Genomic DNA, 15,747 nt, shown 5'->3' with positions numbered 1-15,747 from the left:
GTGGAACAATATTTTTCTGTCAACGGGCTGACAGAGGAAGAGAAGTTGACAGTGACAGGACTATGCTTGGAGGGTAAGGCACTGGCTTAGTACCAATGACGGGACATGAGGCAACCCATTAAGAGCTGGAGAGAGTTCAAGGAGTGCTTATTGGAACATTTCCTAACCTATAGAGGATGAGACTTCTATGAGCAATTCTTTGCCCTGACCCAAGAGGGGACCGTGACAGGTTCAAGTACTTGGCCAGCAGATTGGATCGGCTCTCAGAGATGGTGCTGGAGGGGAACTTTATGAAAGGACTTAAACAGGATATCCGAGTAGCGGTTAAACTGATGAGGCCAAGAGATCTGGGGGAGGCCATGGAGTTAACCTAGTTGGTGGAGGATCAAAAGCAGTTTGAGAGAGGACCTAGGGGGATCAAGGGGGGGGGGGGGGGGGTCATATAGGACGACAACTACAGTCTTGGCTCCCAAGGGAGCGACACCAGGGAGTCTAAAGGAGGTGCCTAGAGAGAGAACTAGAGGAGGGGGAAATGAGGGAAGTTTCAAAAGGCTGACGGAGAAGAAAATACAAGAAAAAAGAGCAAAGGGGTTGTGTTTTAAATGTGACGAGAGGTATATGCCGGGGCATAGGTGTAAGGACCGAACTCTTCAGGTTCTCACTGTCTGTGATAACGAGGAAGTTGAAGAGGGAGGTGGAAGCGGGTTAGAGACGGAAGAAGAGGAGAAGTTGCATTTGGATGTGGCAGAAGTCTCCCTAAACGCAGTAGTGGGATTCACACCGAATCACACTATGAAGGTGAAGGGAGAGATAGCTGATAGGGACGTAGTAGTGTTGATAGATAGTGGGGCAACCCACAATTTCATCTTCACACAGATTGTTGATCTTAGGGGTGAAACTAGTGGATACAGGAAGGTACGTGGAGATGATGGGCACCGTAAATGTAGAAATGGGTAGAGGAGTTTGTAGGGGAGTGGTGTTGACCATTCAGGAGATACAGGTGAGAGAGGATTTTCTTCCCTTGGAATTGGGGAGTATGGATGTCATGTTGGGGATGAAATGGCTGCAAACCTTGGGGGAGACCAAGGTAAATTGGGGAATACAATTTTTCATGTTGAATCGGCCCAAGGGCCGACTCGGGTATACAGGAGGTGGACTAATGTCGCCTCCTTTGCTCTTGCCGCCCACATGGGTGAGCCCCACTAGCCAAATTGAATTCAAATTTTGAATTGGGGGGGGGGGAGGGCGGGGATGACGTATCGCTTTGTGTTTTTGGTTGAGAAGTTCAGTTTTTGGTTGGATGTTGTATCGCTTCGTGTTTGTTTGGCTTTGATTTCCGTGTTGCAATACAAAGTTGGTGGCAGATTTTGGTCCAGATTTTACGTTATTCTCACTATTTTCGCCAATTAGTGATAGATTTGCTTGCGAACTCAAGTATTTCCCTTAGGGTTACTTGTAAACTCAAGTATTTCCTATCAGTATATTGATGGACATGTTTTCTATTACATCATTCCCTGAGTGTCTCTACATGATAAGTGTATAGGACCCTTGGATTCATTACTTATCATCTAAATTTGCCTCCTGATATGTTTCACTTCTCAATTCTCATAGCATTTTATACTTTACCTCTTAACAAATTCATTAAGTAGTGGGACTAAAAACATAATTCACTTGCAAGACATATAGGTCTCCTTTAATATTTACAAATTTTCAAAGGTTTACCTCCAGCTAAGGACATTTAATAACACTGGCAGACATCAAATAGGCACCATTGCTACCTTACCTAGCTTCTAACTCTTTAGGGAAGAATTATTGGGGACTTAGGGAGCTGATGCAGCATAGTTCATGAATTTTTTTATATTATTTTGTATTTTATTTTGCATTATTGCATTCTTATTTTATTAATGAAAGAAATTATATAATAGTTTATTATGTAACCATGCAAAATGTAGCCAAGTAAACTAGCTAATTTTAGTCCACCCAAGCAAGTCAGAATAAAAATTCCACATCACCATGCAAGTAAATGGTCAATGAACAACCCTCCTTCACTAAGCTTCTCCTTCGATGTTTTGATGCATGCACGAATTGTGTTTTGAATTTTCAAACATACATGCATACACTGTAAAACTTCGACAACAATATACATCCACTTGGTCAACCCTTCTTAATATTATGTATTTTGATTTCTTATGCATCAAATGTATCCAAATGATATGCATATGCATAGGAATGACATATACAATCAAATTATTATAAATTGAAAACAACTTGAAGAGTTATCTACTTTTAGAAATAGTTTGATGGCTTTTTCCACGATGTTGGCTTGTTGGCTCTCCTCTTCCCATTCCTTTGGAGAGGTTGGAATTATCTACTTGTATATTCTTATTTTGGCACTTTTATTTGGTGCTTTCCCATCATTTACATCCCCTCTTATGTTATGTAGCCTTTTCTCTCAATCCCTTAACTCCCATGCAAAAGATTTTTATTTCTTTGTAAGCTTCCCCAAAATAGTTCAAAATTTGAGCACATGCATTCCCACAACAACTACACACCTCAAGGCCCGTTAGCACCCCAAAACATTATTGCCACCATCTCTTCACATCCTAATAGTAATACCTTCATACCTTCATAAGCCCAATGAATTATCCACCCAAGCTCCACAATCTCAACAATAATTCAAACTAGCCTAAACCCAACTAAAGCCCTTGACCATCTCAAAAGAATACAACTTCATAATCTTTCATTCACTCCAAACCATCTCCAACAGCTGCATAACTTACATATTCTATAAAAAAAAATATCCATCTTATCCTTCCAATTAAAAACTCACAATTTTCGTTAATCAGCATCTATAAAAATGATCTTATGTTAAGAAATGTATAGGTAGACCTAAAACAACTTGGTTAGAAAATATTAGAAATGATATTTCTTTATTAGATTTAAATGAGAATTTGACTTTTAACATGACGCAATGGAGAAAAAGGATTCATGTAGCCGACCCCATGTAGTGGGACAAAGGCTTGATGTTGTTGTTGTTGTGGTGGCATCTATATGTGAATTGGATTGACATTCTGAAACCAAATTTTCAAAATTATGAGAATAAAAATGCTAGGTGAATGTTGTAGAAAGTATTGAACAGTATTCAAATCAATGGGGAAGAACATGCAGGTTGGAAAAGATAAGAATAAAAAAATGAAGTAATAGTAACTGCACAAACACTTAAAGAACATACAAGTGTGTCAATCTGAGTGATAATATTAGCATAGTGTAGCGCTAGACCAGCTGAACCCAATCTCCGATTACTAGCAATAGATCCTTTCACTGGTTTGTCCCCATCTGTAGTTTCATGGAATCCAATGAAAAATAATCAGTATAGAGAAAAACAAAAGCTAGTCAATCAAAGCTAATAGCTTAGTTCAAAAGGGCTTCAGAAGTTGCTTCATAAATTCAATTACTAACTAAATACTTGATAACCAATTCAATGCATATATTAAGCCACAAAGTAAAACAAGCTCCACACTAAAAATGATAATTAGCAATATCACACCAGTACTTTGAAAGCGGTAATATAAGGTACCATAGCAAATTAATATATGTAGAACGTTCATCTAAATGTTGATGTGCTGGAATGTTGAAGCAAGTTGTGTGTACAGTAATATCCCATTAATATACTGAACGGAACACTGAAAAAATCATTCCAGAGAAACTCCTTTCTCCGCAAGCCTTACAATCAGACTTCATCACTAAGCCAACAAGAATTATGAGCTTTCAGTTGCTACGACATGAAGAATGACGCCGTTGCAGCACATCCAAGGCTAACAGTTAAGCAATGAGTACAAAATAAAATGTGCTGAAACACAATGTCAAAGAAACATAATAACTGATAAACTAATAAACAAGCACGTGTGCCTTAAACATGCATGTATGCATTTCTTAAAGTTATAAAAACTTTCTTTAATTCTTTTTGAATATGTGTAGGATATGCTGCCAACTAGTACAATGGCCAGTACGCATAGCATTCATCATAATGGCACAATCAACCTTGAAACTACCGTTTAAGCAATCAAACTAAAACATGATCATCAAATAATCTTAAAATGATAGACTAAAAATAAAAACCTTCCAGTGAGGCCAAAACTCTTGGAAATAGGTACATATTACTTGCATGCTAACTCCACGGCATGGAATCAAATTAACTTGGAAAACTTAAAAACAGATGCAAAATGAGTACCAGCACTACCAAAGGCATTATGGATCTCCAGATTCAAGAAGTCAACAACATCTACAAGTTTCTCGATGACCTATAACAGATATACATCAGTCTTGTGCAATAAATAAGTGATGCACCCAATAACCATCAATGAAAAAAAAAAAAAAAAGGGATGGAATAAAAAGAGAACATCAAGCTAATAAGTTAATTAGTGATCTCATTCATGGGTGACGCATAATCAAACTTCTTAGCATGAAGGCGCAATATGCAGCACCACTAACTACGTACCTCTTCCAAAATTCTAGACCAAAGAGACTTTTTCATTAAGCTCTTGACATGTTTCTTTTGGCTCTTTAGCTCTTGCCTTAATATTTGTAGGCTGTCTCCTGCACGTCAATTAAACGGCATTGAGAAAGAAAAAAAAAAGCTAGAAGAAAACAATGCTAAAAATGGTTAATTCCAAAACAGTATTTTCATACAGTGGTTACCATCTCCATTTCAATAATTCAGTACTTGGCCTACCTGTAACAACCCCATAAATCTAACCGTAAGTATAAGACTGGCTTTTATTTTAAGAAAGACCATGCCGACTCCACACAAGGAATTTTAAAACCATTATAACCAAAATGAGCAGAGAATACTGGTTTTACTGTTTTCCCATAACTGAGTGATTATGATATCAACCGCCACATCACTCTGCTTAATTTTCATACTTCCGTACCTCCCCTGCACAGAAATCTACATCCACCAAGCACTTGTAACCATTTATTTATTGCAGTCTACTGCTTTGAAACACGACTTTACTGCTAGACGCTTAAAAAAATTATTAAGTCACTAAAAAATGCAATTATTCATGAACTTATTCATCATTTTTTAAGATACTAAATTGCTTCAAGAATATTTAATTTCAGTAGCAAAAACAAGCATTCATGTGCTTAAAGATCTACATCATTTAAGTAAAATTAACCAAGGAAAACAAGCCATCCTGGCAAAAAAAATCCAGGAACAGCCAGAGTCTAGGTTTTCTAATGAGGCGTATGCTTAAGATGTCCAAAATCATGCAACAAGTTCACAAAATTTATAAGTCACAAGCTCTTGATGTTTAAAATTATTTGCTGCGTTGAATAAAAATTAAAATTGAAAACACAAAGAAAGTCAATTCAGATGCTTGAGCACTATTTTGAATAAGGACCTGAGTTTTCTGAATTTTCTAATGCTTGAGCCCTAATTTTCTTCTAACTTCTCTCTAGCGCTCCCATATAGTGTGGTGATATTTATATTGTGCTCGTCTGGTCGCTGTACATTTACCTCCCAAAACATAAAAAATATCCTGATGTTCAATTACAAAAGTAATTCACCTCTCTGAGCTGCGGTGAAATTCTCCTCTTCTTGAAGTTTCCTCTTGTAATCTTGTTCAAACCTGTCCAAAGAATGGAGCTCATGGTACAATTCCTGAAAAAAAAAACAAATTCATATAACATTAAGGCATAATGAACAAAAATAGTAGCAGAGCCAAAATGCAGTATAAAAATATCTATTAAGTATAAATAGGAATGTATTATAGATAGGACATTCAACAGTTTCCCTAAAATTGAATATTAAAACAGCATACAATATGACAATCAAGTGAAAAAATAAAAAAAATAAAAAAAAAAATAAAATAAAAAAGTGGAAGCAAAGATACGAAATTATAAAAAAAAAAAGGCCTAGCCACCATAAATTGAAGTGTTGTCGTCTAAACTAAACCACATAAGTCTTTTACGCAGGACAAGTATAATCTGGTTTTTCTAATTATTTGAGGATTAAATCTTGTAACATGACATGACATGACAGATTACCAACAGAAATTCCATTCATTGGAACCATTCCGGAAAGCTATGACATGAAATATCTAACGCAATTAAATATGAGAGGGGAGTGCTAGCATAATGAATATAACTACATATAGGAGACCATAAATATGCAACACTGTAAGCTCAAATTTCATAATTTGGGGGATACCAGAAGATAAAGACTTGTATGAAATATAAAATGTCTTCCGGTTAATGAAATATAAGATGTCTTCCGATTAATCTAATGTCACAGTAAAATATAGACCTAAGAGATTATGATCTCTATTGGAAAGAAAGTCAAAGAAATATCAAGTACTAAAGGTATACCACAATGGAAGATCACAAATAAAATGCAGAAAATACAGCAAAAAAATAAACATCAAAAGAAATTAAAAAAAAACTACTTCCGAAAAGCTGAACTCAAACATCTGAACTAGGAGTCCAAGCATCATCCATTATCAATCCGGTTTGAATGTAAAGATAGATCCTTCAATGCTAGTTACTGTCTAAGATTGTAAATGTTCATTGAGACCAACATCAACACAGAAACACAACCTACACTGCCGAATATAGAGATAACCAAATAAATATAATAGTAATCTTACGACTCTTACAGCTGTGCACTGAGCCATTGTCATTAAATGCTTCATAACTACATCCACATCTTGCTTCAACTGAGGTTGAAATGTTCTTTCTGAACCAAGCCTAACATTAGTAACAAAACGAACAGGAAATATAGAATTAGATAAATTTGCCAAATGCTTGACGTTATGCTGTGAAAACTATAAAAGATCAATTTTACTTCTCAAAGTAGCGATCCAGATTGTGCCACTGAGGATCTTTACAACGATTTCCAAAGCGAACAACCTCCCCTGAAAACACTTTTAGTTCTTCCCTGTTCAGCACAACAATTCCATATGAATAGATGCACGAGAAGCAAGCCATAAACATATCCTAAGAATTTTTTTTTTAAAATGGAGAAATTAATAATAAAAATAACATCTTGAAACACCTATTTTCAAGTCCAAAGCTCACAAGCAAACGAAGTTAAGATATGACATGAAAAAAATTCTCGCCAAACCTCTTGTCAGAAGCCGCTGTCCGTAGTAGTTCATCCATATCTTTAGATACCAAAAGTTGCACACCTTCTGATGGAAGCAACACCTCCTTCAAATGTTTTATGTTTTCTTCCGAAAGAGATTGCAAAAGATTGGCACCTTTAACTATTGTGTTGGCAACCTCAAAGGATAAAATAAATATTTTTCCTCCTTTAGTTGTTGATCCTGGTACAAAGCTGCTACTAAGATTCAAACTTGTCATGCTACTACCAAAATTGTCCAAAACCTCCACTGCTTTCCCAAAACCAACAGTACCAGCCCTTCCTAAAATTGAGCTCACTTCTGCAACCTGTTAATAGGGAGCAACCTCGGCATAAAGGAACAATAGTGAATCATATTCATGGACTCATGTTTGACCGCAACATATCAGAATAAATGAATAATTGCAAAGTATGCTCAAAGAAATTCACACATCAGGGAAGGATTATACTAGGTAATTAATTGGTTGATTTTATAAAAGAAAGGAAAGAGGATTTTGCTGATGTTTTCATCATAGCGGATTTAAAAAGAGATCCTAAGTTGAATAAGAGTTTAACATGCCATCATGTTGCATCATATCAAGTCATTTTGTTTTGACACAAATTGGTAAAACTGTTGGATTGTACAGAATGCACTTACAAATCTTCTTATGACAAGGGTTTTAGAGTTATTGCATTAAACGTAATAGCATCCTAAATCCTATTCAAACATTTCAAACTGCTCCAACTCCCAAAATAAAGAAAAGAAAGAAATAATATAAGAATAAATTTTTTATTTGTTTATTGCATATCCTCAACCTCACTAAAGAGTGGTATTTATATAATACAAGGCTAACTTTACTCAGTAACCCCAAGTAACTAACTGCTTTTTACTAGTAAACAACCTTCTTAATATCCCAATTAGACTTACAACATCACTCCCCATCCCACAATACCCTTAAGGTTGAACTCCTCAAGCCAATCCTCCATCCATTCACCTACAATATCTTGAGCGGGATCCTTCTTCTGCATTAAATCAACAATAATGTCGCAAAAGAAAATGTTGAATGATGGGCACGGGAGTACTCGATGCTTAAAACTAATAATGTATGGAGGCTTGCACATGCCTAACATCAAGAATCATTTCAATCATTAGCACATCCAGAGTAGTGCACAAACTTCATAAGAGAGCCTATCCTTGAATTGGTACCGAGACTCGCAAAGTGTACTCAAAGATTTCCTTTTTATCATTTCCTTGAAAGATATTAGAATTAGTTCATCTAAAACATTTTCAGAAGGAGAAGTGGATATAGAAAATAAAGGAGATGTCAATGCTTTTAGAGATTCATTATTTCCAATTAATATCTCTCAATATAACAAATGTAGGGGGTAATTTATAATCCAAATTATTGAGTCTTACATAAGACTCCTCAATCAAACCAATGTCACCCTTCATTAAAATGCAAAGTGAATCAATTGATGAATCAACTACTGCTGAACAAAAAAAATTGAGAGCCATTATAGATTCTTGTGAACAATATTTTGTTGCCATAGTTGGAGGATTGCATGTTCTCAAAGCATGGCGCTCAAAAACACAAAAAGTCTGGCATTTTGAGGATGTTAACAGGTGTGATCAGGAAGCTTTAGTAAGTTGGAGATGATCAAAATGGTGGTCCTTGACAATAGATATTGACACGAGAGAGGATTTAGGCAATTTTCTTGGAGGAATGAAGACATGGTGAAGGGAAGGATAGGTTGGCAAAATAAGTTTCTTTAGGATAGTGGAAGGTCAATGACAGCTCAAGAACTGAATAACAAGTAGAGATGCCGACAAGATTTGAAATGGGGAAATTGGTGAATTGTACTTTAAAGATTGATGGCAATTTCTTGTAGGGAAGCTAAATGGTTGTTAGCCGTGATAGAAAAAGAAATATTTGGAGAAAATAAGTCATGGAGTTGTCTGTATGGTCTATAAGGTGGAATTTTGGGAAGGGCATTGGTGGAATCACAATGAGGAAAATCTACATTGTGTAGTTGATAATAGGTATAATCGAGAAAAGCACAAGCAGAGATCTGGTGGAATTAATAGAGAACTTGGAGTCACTATAGATGTATTGCTTCAACATCTGGAATAGTGCCAATAGGGGCATGAAGGACATAGGAATCCTTCAAGCAATTTGGCATGGACAAGAACACTAGAATGGTGAAGATCATGAATCTAACATCAGCGACAGGGCACAAAGACATCGAAAAAATTTCTTGACAAGAAGATGATATGTTGAATGATACAATGAAAGCACCCTTTGATAAGATCATAAATCCTATTTGAGCATTTCAAGTTGCTCAAACTCCTAAAAGTAAAAAAAATGATCTATTATAAGAAATAGAAATTTTTATTTATTTATTGAATATCCTTACCCTCCCTAACTAGGGAGGTTAATAGAACATAATGCTAACTCAACACACAAACCCCAACTAACTAACTTTTACCACCAAACACCCTCAATGTCCTGCTTAATTTCATAACAAAAGGAATGCTGATAAGTTTTTAGCATAAAAAGGTAATATATATCACATAATTTCTAATTCTTACCATTTCCTTTTTATGAGATTAACAATCACTAAAAAATGAGCCTAGTAAATAATAAGGTGTGGACAATGAAAAGATTCAGAAAATGATTTTAAATTGCATTTTTATAATTATTTATTTATTTATTAAATTATAAGCAACATCAAAATTTTATTAAAAAATTTTTAAATCCTCAATTATCCAAATTTCTCTTAAGAATTTTAATATGATGAGCAATTTTCTCTCTTTTAGAATTAATATATTATATATGAACCATTGAAATTGTTCTACAGGGCATATATGTCCAAAACATTTTATTTGATTAAATTACTCACATTATAAAGTTTTAGAATCATTTACCTTAAGCATAAGAAATTATACAAGTGTGTGTGTGTACACACACAATTGGTATTTTTTAAAAGCACGCAATTTGGATATACAGTGTAATTGAAATATATGTATTTTTTAAATGTTTGAGTTCTTTAGTTGGATGCAATATATATATATATATATAGAGAGAGAGAGAGAGAGAGATTCCTATGCCTTGTCGAAAAAAGAATAAATTATGCTAAAAATACATAAGTTTACGAAATTCTACAAATCCCATAGTTTCATTGCGGATAAATAGAGAAATTTTCCAAGATGACTTACTTTGATCGTTCCAGTCTTTGCAGAAGCTGCAGGCTTTGACTTTGTTAACATGAACTTTTGTGAATGGACCCTAGATATCTGGGGCGCCTGCAAATCAACAGCGTCATCTGGGTTTTGCTCAAACGTCGACATCAACCGATCTGAGAAAGATAGAGGAGGTTGAGGCAACCACTTGTCCTTATTTTCTCCAGCAGGAAGAGCAACAGATTCACTCTTAATCTTTACACGAGAATTATCTGAACTGGGGTCGTGATCTCCAAGGTAATCGACATTTAGGGTACTGTCACTAGGAGATTTATCTACAGCGGATCTCTTCGAGCAAAGGCCACCCATACTGCTGACCCTAGTTAAGTGATCCAATATGCCTTCCCCTTGTCTCCAAGAGAGTTTACCTATTAGTCAAACACCAAATTTCAACGCAAATTGTACAAAAAATGATTCTGAGCAAAAAACATCCATGTCCCTGCTAAGCCAAGGATAATCGGAGAAGTCCAATTAGCTTATACTCTATTGAAAGAGCTCCAATACAACAATACCCCTGCATTTTTTGAAAAAAATAAAAAAGATGAAAGCAGTGAGCGAGGCAGAAGGAAGAATGGACTGAACAGGAAAAACGATTAACTGACTCAAAACGGAGTTAATCGCGCCAAATAGACCAAAAGCGAATTATAAAAAAAAACATGAGCTCTAAGCCAAAGAATTCAAGAAAACAGAACTGTGGTATCAGTCAAACCTTCGAGTGGAGATCAGCTTCCGATGGCCGAAAAGGAGACCCTGGTGATGGATCGATCTATCAACCAAAAGCTCCGATGAAGAACAGAGAGAGGGAGAGAGAGAGAGAGAGTTATCCCTTCAACGCCAGAAGTAATGGAGCGCCGAGTTACCCTCCGGGAAAATAAAATTGACACGCAGAGAGCAAAGAAGTCTGAAAGTTGGTCAAAGGGCAGACTTGAGACCCGCGCTTATTGTGTTATGCGGGCATCTTGATTCGGACTTCGGAAGACTTGATAGCCTTAGCGTGTTACGCCAGCGATCTGGATTTGATTTTACCGGTAATTAGACGTAGTGCGGGGAAATTGGAGAAATGTGTTTTTTTTTTTTTTTTTTGAAAAAATGTCTTAAATTTTAATTTAGATTAAAATATTTTTATTATGTTTATAGCTCATAATATAAAAATTTCAATATCTTAAAATTTTTAATTTACCTTTTTTCACTTTTATTATTATCATTGTACTTTCGCTCGACATTTTTTTTGCTAAGGAGTTTCATATATTTTGTTCATCGATAATTCAGCATACACAAATGCTTTTTTTTAATTTATATCATGTCATATATTAGAACATTTTAATTAAGCTTAGCATCAAACTAAATAGCGTAACAAAGAATATGCTTCGAACCATTTTAAAATATGTATGCTAATTATGTTAAGATATTATGAATTCAAATATGTTTAAATATATGTTTTAGTAGATCCAAATTTATCTATAGAAGACAGCCAACCTTAATAGCAAGCAAGCTCAATAGACTAGAACTTGAGAGCTTATAATGAACGAGGAAAGAAAGAAGAAGAAAAATTGTGAGTATTTTTTATAAATGTTTTACTAACTCTATGATGCTTCAAAGATGTGCCAAAAGACAAAATGTGCATCTTCTCCTTTTTTATAGGAGTCTAAACGCCACAAGGAAGAGTACATAATAATAATAATAATAATAATAATAATAATAATAATAATAATAATAATAATAATAATAATAAATAAGACTTAATACAGACTGTCATGGAAATGTGTCTCAATTAAATAGAAGATTTGTATGATAGCTATTCTCTAGCTTAGCTCTCCGGCCTTAGGACTAGTTCCCTTGTGCCGAGTATTTGGGGGTGAGTCCTTAGGTGAGCTGGAATGACTACTATCGACGAGTTCGTTTGGCCGCACTGGTAATCTCTTGGATAAAGTTCTTGGGCATTTGAAAATGAAGGGTGAGTTTGTGTGAACTATGGGGGTAGTGAATTTCATGGTTGGGTGAGCACGAGGAAGTCTGTTACATCTTTCTTGGGGTGATCATTCCTCATCTCCTTCGCCTTGTTGGGGAATTCCATTTATCGCTTGCCGACAACGGTGATGACAAGTAGCTTTGAGAGTGTGTCTCCTACTGAAGGGGGCCATTCACAAAGTTTGGGGATTCCTGTCTGACCCCCTAGGATTCATCTTACAAACAATCTTCCTCGAGTTACTTTGTCGAGTTCGGCTAAATCCTTTAGTTTTTCATATAGTAAAGGTTGAGAGCAATCATTCCTGGATGAATCATTGTTGTTAGCATCTATCATGTATGGGTCCTTTTATTAGAACTTGTTAAGTATCTGGAGATCCCTGAGAATATATGTCCAAGTTTCATATTTCAATCATATTCGATTCATCTTGGTTGATCACTTTTTAGTATAGTTCAAGCAATGTTTGAACATAACTCAAACATTAATTGAGCATTGATTGAATCATGTTTGAACATGTTGCAACATGTTCAAACATGGGTACAAATATGTTCAAATATTATTTGATTCATATTCGAACAAAAGTAAATTTATTTATATTGACCAATTATTTTCTAAGATGAATAAAATAATAATATTTTTGTACTATATGAAGGGGAATAGAAAGAAGAAAAGTATTTATGTAAGACATTAGATAAAAATGCAACAAATAATTGATGGTATGAAGAAATATTTTCATTAAATATCTATGGATCTTATAAATAAAATGAAAGATGTCGATAATAACGAATGTTATCGCAAATTGGAGGTAATGTATTACTTTTATGGAGGATATTCCAAATTTTTAATTCCTCGAGCTAGTCTACTTACAAATTATAATATTTTTTTTACTTAAATGAGATATTACTATTTATTCAGCACCATTTTTTAATATGTGCATCTATTGTGCCAAAAAGGTTTCAACTACAATTTTTTTGTACAAATGAGGATAATATCAAATCATTTAGTTCATCTTTTGTTATTGAAGGTGATAATAAGGACATATCATATGCATAAATAAGTCATGATGTGGGCATACAACATCAAAAGGTGGGTGATATTATGAAAATAAATGCTATGAACGATAGTGCACCTATTGATGTTTCAGTATTAAAGCATTAATTGCATATTACAATCCCATTTTATAAGCTATTCAAAATTAATAAAAAGGTGATGTCTTCTTTTTCTTCATATATCTAAGGGTTAAGAAAAACAATTCAAGTTATGAAGAACACATGAATAACTCCAATTATATAAGGGGTAATGACTAGTTGAAATGTTGATATGCAAGTGCATGTGCCATTTTAAGTAATTAAGGGGTTGTGTGGAAGTAAAGTGCATATAAGATAAAGTAAATGCAAGGGTTTGAGAAGTTCAGTTTTTGGTTGGATGAAAAGTAAATCCATGGTAAAGTGAAGAGAATGAAGTTTATTCCATTCTAATTCACTTTTAAGGTAAATCGATCTCACCTATTTTTGAGAGAGAACTATTTACATAACTCCAAAAGTTGCTTGACCACCATCGATGGCCATCAACTCCACTGCCACCCCGTTGTAGGCCGCCAATCGGCACCATCGACTATCAGCGACCAACGTCCACCATCGTTCACACCACTGGCCACCGCCGCCCCTCTGCCACTGACCACCATCACCGAGCACCCAGTTCCGGCCACCGCCGCCTAATGTCACTGCTTCCAACAATCTCTGATCACCGCCACCACCTGCTACCACCATAGCCACCCTCCAATGCCGGTCGCCGACCACCGTCGACCATTGCAGATACAACCTTCACCATTAGCCACCCACCACCACCCCAAGCACAACATTTATCATGGGCCACCCATCGCAGCCATTGCCACCCGCCTACTGTCATCGGCATCCCACTGTCGCCACCACCAAACACCGCCATTGCCGTCATTACTGGCCACTGTCCACCACTGACTACCCCAAGCATAACATTTTTATATTTTTATATTTTACTTTGTATTCATTTTACTTCAAAAAAAAAAAAGTTAAGTCAAACATTCCTTTTATACTCATCCAAACAACTCAAAAATATTTCTTTTACACACATTTTACACTATATTCCTTATTCATGCAACCAAATAAGCCCTGAGTGATAAGAAAGCATCATTCCTATGAGGAATCAGTTGATATCCTTAATAAGTTACGTACTAATTTTTATATATCACTCAATTTGTTTTACCAAAAGTTGGTATTTTTATAAAACAGTAAAATAAAAAGTATAGTGCTTTCTAAACGTTTTCTAATTTTAACATGAATTTGAATTTATAAATTTATTTGGTAATTATGTTCATGCATATTTAGTCTACAAAATTTTAATTGAGAATCATAATATTATTAATTCCTCATCCCTATTGAGCTCATTGTAATCCTAATGAAGTTAAGATTATATAGGGGTGTCAATATTTGACACGACCTGAAAACCCGACTCAAACCCGACACGAAAATTTCGGATTCGGGTCAATCCAAACCCGAAATGGGTCGGGTTCGGGCTAGATTTTTGACCCGTTTTGAATTCCAGGTCAGGTTCGGGTTGACCCGGAAACACGACAATGACCCGTCTCTGAGCCGTTTTACTATAGTCTTGCGTATTTACGGGATTTGGCCATGCTTCAGTCTTCACAGCGAGCAAACTTGGTGGAGTGAAGTGAAGTCGAACATCAACGTCATCCGTGCCTCCATGGAGTGAAGTCGAACAGCAACGTTGCCAAAGGAGCGAAGTCGAATAGCAACGTCATCGAACTCCCATCGTTGCTTTCGATCCAACTTCCGATTCTGACTGTGAGCTCCCCTCGTTGCTCCATTCTAACTTTCGATTCCGACTGGAAGAGTGGAAGGGAACGTCATCGAGTCAAGTAGCAAAGTCGAACAGCAACGAAGGAGCGGCGACTCCTTCATAGTGAGCAGTTGTGAGCTCCCCTCTTTGCTCCGTTCTAACTTCCAATTCCAACTGGAAAAGTGGAAGGGAACATCATCGAGGCAAGGAGCGAAGTCTAACAGCAACGAAGGAGCGGCAACTCCTTCACAGTGAGCGACTGTGAGCTCCCCTCGTTTCTTCCAATCAAAATGTTGTAACTTCCGATCCTACTGAAAGGAGCGAACAACGCTAACAGGTAGAATAATGAAGTCGAACAACAACTTGGCGGATATGGTTTGGGTTGACCCGAACCCAAAGCGGGTTGGGTTCGGGTCCATAAAATTGACCCGTTTGCAAAAATGAGTCGGGCTCGGGTCGGGTCAAACAATACCAGGTCAGTTTCAGGTTCGACCCGAACCCGACCCATAACTCGAAATTGACACCCCTAAGATTATATATGTTGCACAGTAATCATGTGACGCTCCAAGATCTAATGTCAAAAGA

The 15,747-nt window shown here is 36.1% G+C and overlaps 1 protein-coding gene across 3 annotated transcripts in view; it reads right to left on the bottom strand.

Moving 5' to 3' along the window:
* The window catches only part of LOC110102891, a 30,721-nt gene extending 19,434 nt beyond the window's left edge, over positions 1-11,287 (bottom strand). Inside the window, exons 1-9 of one of the 3 annotated variants that reach the window (XM_028700638.1) lie at positions 11,071-11,287; positions 10,338-10,875; positions 7,124-7,449; positions 6,845-6,937; positions 6,657-6,747; positions 5,569-5,662; positions 4,499-4,596; positions 4,232-4,301; positions 3,233-3,336 (exon numbers count right to left, since the gene is read on the bottom strand). In XM_028700638.1, the coding sequence (XP_028556471.1) occupies positions 3,233-3,336; positions 4,232-4,301; positions 4,499-4,596; positions 5,569-5,662; positions 6,657-6,747; positions 6,845-6,937; positions 7,124-7,449; positions 10,338-10,670 (1,209 nt within the window). In that variant the 5' untranslated portion in view covers positions 10,671-10,875; positions 11,071-11,287. The remainder of the gene's footprint in view (positions 1-3,232; positions 3,337-4,231; positions 4,302-4,498; positions 4,597-5,568; positions 5,663-6,656; positions 6,748-6,844; positions 6,938-7,123; positions 7,450-10,337; positions 10,876-11,070) is intronic. The other 2 variants (XM_028700637.1, XM_020831398.2) reach the window with 2 other exon arrangements.
* Between the last annotated feature and the right edge of the window lie 4,460 nt (positions 11,288-15,747).

This window comes from Dendrobium catenatum, unplaced genomic scaffold (assembly GCF_001605985.2).
Source record: "Dendrobium catenatum unplaced genomic scaffold, ASM160598v2 fragScaff_scaffold_1564, whole genome shotgun sequence".
Classification (NCBI taxonomy): domain Eukaryota; kingdom Viridiplantae; phylum Streptophyta; class Magnoliopsida; order Asparagales; family Orchidaceae; genus Dendrobium; species Dendrobium catenatum.
This window is presented reverse-complemented; position numbering and strand designations above follow the sequence as displayed.